Source organism: Branchiostoma belcheri, unplaced genomic scaffold (genome assembly GCF_001625305.1).
Source record: "Branchiostoma belcheri isolate BF01 breed outbred unplaced genomic scaffold, Haploidv18h27 scaffold15, whole genome shotgun sequence".
NCBI lineage: Eukaryota > Metazoa > Chordata > Leptocardii > Amphioxiformes > Branchiostomatidae > Branchiostoma > Branchiostoma belcheri.
In genome coordinates this window covers 4,419,410-4,422,880 of record NW_017802935.1, presented here as the reverse complement: position 1 = coordinate 4,422,880, position 3,471 = coordinate 4,419,410, and the positions used below count along the sequence as shown (strand labels likewise).

Here is a 3,471-nt window from a genome sequence, read left to right as displayed (position 1 = left end):
AAAGTTCTTTTCATTATGAAATCTATGTGGTCATGAGGGTTGAGCAAATGGCACAGAATATGGTTTGGCGAATAATCTAGTCTTCAAGTTCATTTCTTTACAATTTCGTCTTTTTTCGTTTGATTTTGGCATTCTACGACATTGGTGTGGTTTTTATTAATTACCTCCGGGGAAGGAGATATCCTTCCGCGAGGAGGTTTTACTATGGTTCGAAACATTTCTGTCAGCAGCTGTTTCTCGCGATTGGCTGGACGGATTTGTCTGGGGTTCGGTATACGTCTTGCTATTAGGCTGCAGATGATGCAGAACGTTTTTGTTTAATTGCATATGTGTTTATGGGCGTCGAAATAAAAGGTGTTTAAGTGCTCCGGACACCCCCGCCATGCTGAAAATGGTAATTACCATGTTGTTAAGGAATGGGGCGTGTGCAGTTTTGGGTCTTAGCATTCAAAAAGGGGTGTCTGGTTCCGATAAAAATTTTGGGTGACGGCGCAGCAATGACGGCGCGGGTAATGGCGCGGGTGACGGTGCAGGCTGTCAGACACATTAATCAACAGTCCATACCGAACCAACCGTCAGTAGCCATCAAACACATACAAACATATTACGCACATAACTTTCATACTACACACAAACAAATAACCTAAACCAATAGAATACAAAAAAACCCGGAGGTTTGAAATCTACGATTTCCCTTGTTTTTTTTGTAACTTATGGTGTATTTTTGCTCATTTTGCAACTGTTTTCTACGATTTAAAGTATGGTTGAAAACTTTTTTTTTTGGAAAAGGCCGAAAATTCATGCGCGCGCGGATGTCATCCATATAATCAAATCAACATGGCCNAACAGAGGGGTGTCTGGTTCCGATAAAACTTTGGGTGACGGCGCGGGATGACGGCGGGGGTAATGGCGCGGGTGACGGTGCAGGCTGTCAGACACGTTAATCAACAGTCCATACCGAACCAACCGTCAGTAGCCATCAAACACATACAAACATATTACGCACATAACTTTCATACTACACACAAACAAATAACCTAAACCAATAGAATAAAAAAAACCCGGAGGTTTGAAATCTACGATTTCCCTTGTTTTTGCTACTTTTCCTCTTCTTCTTCTACTTCTCCAAACCAAAAAGGTCAATGGCCTGAACCAGACTGTCTGTTACCATGCTAACTAGTGTTGGGGTACATCATGTTGCAATTTTATAGCAGGAGGGATTTAGACTCCTGTCTGACCATATAGGTGAATGTGTTTGAGTAAGAATTAACATAGCAGACCATATGCGGAGGTAAACATTAAGCTTTTGCTTTCTAGTTCAAATCCTATTTTTGTATGAAACGTTACAACCTTTAAATTACAACTCTTAAGTGTTGCTTTTATGCATCATTGTCTAAGAGGTCCCGTAGAGGATGTAGCCTATCTAGGCCCGGGCCAGGCTCTGAAGTCTGGGAGACGCTTAGCGCCAACCAAGCTTTGGGAGCAACTGGAAAGAGTAGAAATTGGCCAAATAGACAGATAACATGCCGGGGAATTTAGTCCGCTAAAGAAGTACATTCTGTTTCGGCAAATGTACTCCTTTTGCGGGCCAACTCCCCTGGTATGTTATCTGTCAATTTCAGCGAAATTATACCCTTTCTAGCCGCTTCATGAAGCCTGAGAGAGGCTAACACACTTTGCCTTTCCTTTTCTACAGTCTGTGAAGTTGATGCTGAACTCAACCTACCAACTGTACGGTCGCGGCTGCGCGAGGCAGAGTCAGTGTTCCACATCAAAACTCACCAACGCCACCGCTGCCTGCCTGGCCGTCGGAGCCAGTGATACCAGCAGTTGTACAAGTAAGTGTGCGAGCTAGCATGGCATCTGTGGCAGGATTTGACTACTACTGGAACTATAAGTACTCAATAAATCAATGGTTTATTACCTTCGCCAAGAAGGTTATGTTTTCAGTAGCGTTTGTCTGTGTGTGTGTGTGTTTGTGTGTGTGTGTGTGGTTTAGCAAGATAACTCAAGAAGCAGTGGATGGATTGGAATGAAACTTGGTAGGTGGGTAGGTCTTCATGAGACCTAGAAATGATTAGATTTTGGGCCCCCTGGCGGCTTTCCTAGGTACTGCAGCAGAACTTCCGGTTTTGATATCTCGTGATTTGGACATGCAAGGGTCACGAATTTTGGATGGCAGATAGCTCTTGGGATAGAGAAGAAGTGACATGAGTTTGGGTCCCCTAGCGCCTTGATCTGGAACTGCAGGAGCATTTGTTGAAAAAAATTCGAAGGACGATAACTCAAGAACCGGTTGACGTATTGTCGTGATTTTTGGTATGTAGGTAGTTGAAGTGATGCTTGACATAATCAGATGGCAATTATGCAAATCAGGACTTAATTTGCATAATTAATGAGGAAATTCTATAAATCTGCTTTGTTCAATAATAGAACTATGAAACACTTGTGACATCTACTTGAGAACGAGAAAAACATCTGAGGATATAGATTATGTAAATGAGGACCTAATTTGCATAATTAATGGAAAATTCTTATAATTCCATAGTTGTAACTGCTGCACCCCGAATTTCATACTTGCCACATTTGGAAGTTAAGTGAAGGTGAACATCAATAAACATAATTTATTCAAATCATGACCTCATTTGCATAATTTATGAGGAAGTGCTATAATAGCCTTTTTGTTATGATAAGGCCGTCATTGGATGGAGAATATGATCAACTGATATAATCCATGCGAATGAGGCTCTTATTTACAAAATCAATGATTAAAATTGTATAATTCGTCACCCGCAAGGGTTAACATCATTTGGCGAAGGTATGAGATCGTGGAACTCTTGTTGACGACTCAAATCAACCATACAGTGGCAGCTTTTTAGCTGAATTATAGTATGGCATTACAACAAGAAAATTTTTACTACGTAGTTTATACTATTAATACTTAATCACTACAAGTTAAAAAGCCTTACATTAGGCCTGCACATATACACATATTAAACCTTTCGTTAATTTCTTAAAGCACATAAATACAACAACTGTTATTTTGAACGCAAAATAGGGCCCGGGATTAACACAGGTCTTAATTTATTAAAGAATGAGCCATCTATCTTTTCTATCACGTCACTTCATTCAGATGGGTACTTGATGGGGTAAGAAGTGGATCAAATTTTGCGGCAAGTTTACGGCATCCCCCGTCTCTATTTAGGAAAGATTTTTTTATTACAGTCAATACGAATGTTGTTGGTTAACCTCGATCCTAAATAGGTTTTATTTCAGCACAACGACTTGTCGCTTCGCCCTATTACAGCCTTCTTCAGGTTTAAATGACCTGTAACTTAGGACACGTGACCTTATTCCTGAACGTTTGAAGTCACCCATTTCACAAATTTTGAAAGAATATAATTGCAATTGTTTTAATCAATGTTTTGCTTTGATTTTTCAGTTACCTCTTCGAGGTGCTGTACCTCGGAC

The 3,471-nt window shown here is 40.5% G+C and overlaps 1 protein-coding gene across 1 annotated transcript in view; it reads left to right on the top strand.

Moving 5' to 3' along the window:
• Nucleotides 1-1,855, top strand: part of LOC109465232 — a 3,320-nt gene extending 1,465 nt beyond the window's left edge. The window contains exon 3 of the mRNA XM_019762375.1: nt 1,697-1,855. Within this exon, the coding sequence (XP_019617934.1) occupies nt 1,697-1,855 (159 nt within the window). The remainder of the gene's footprint in view (nt 1-1,696) is intronic.
• The last annotated feature ends 1,616 nt before the right edge of the window (nt 1,856-3,471 follow it).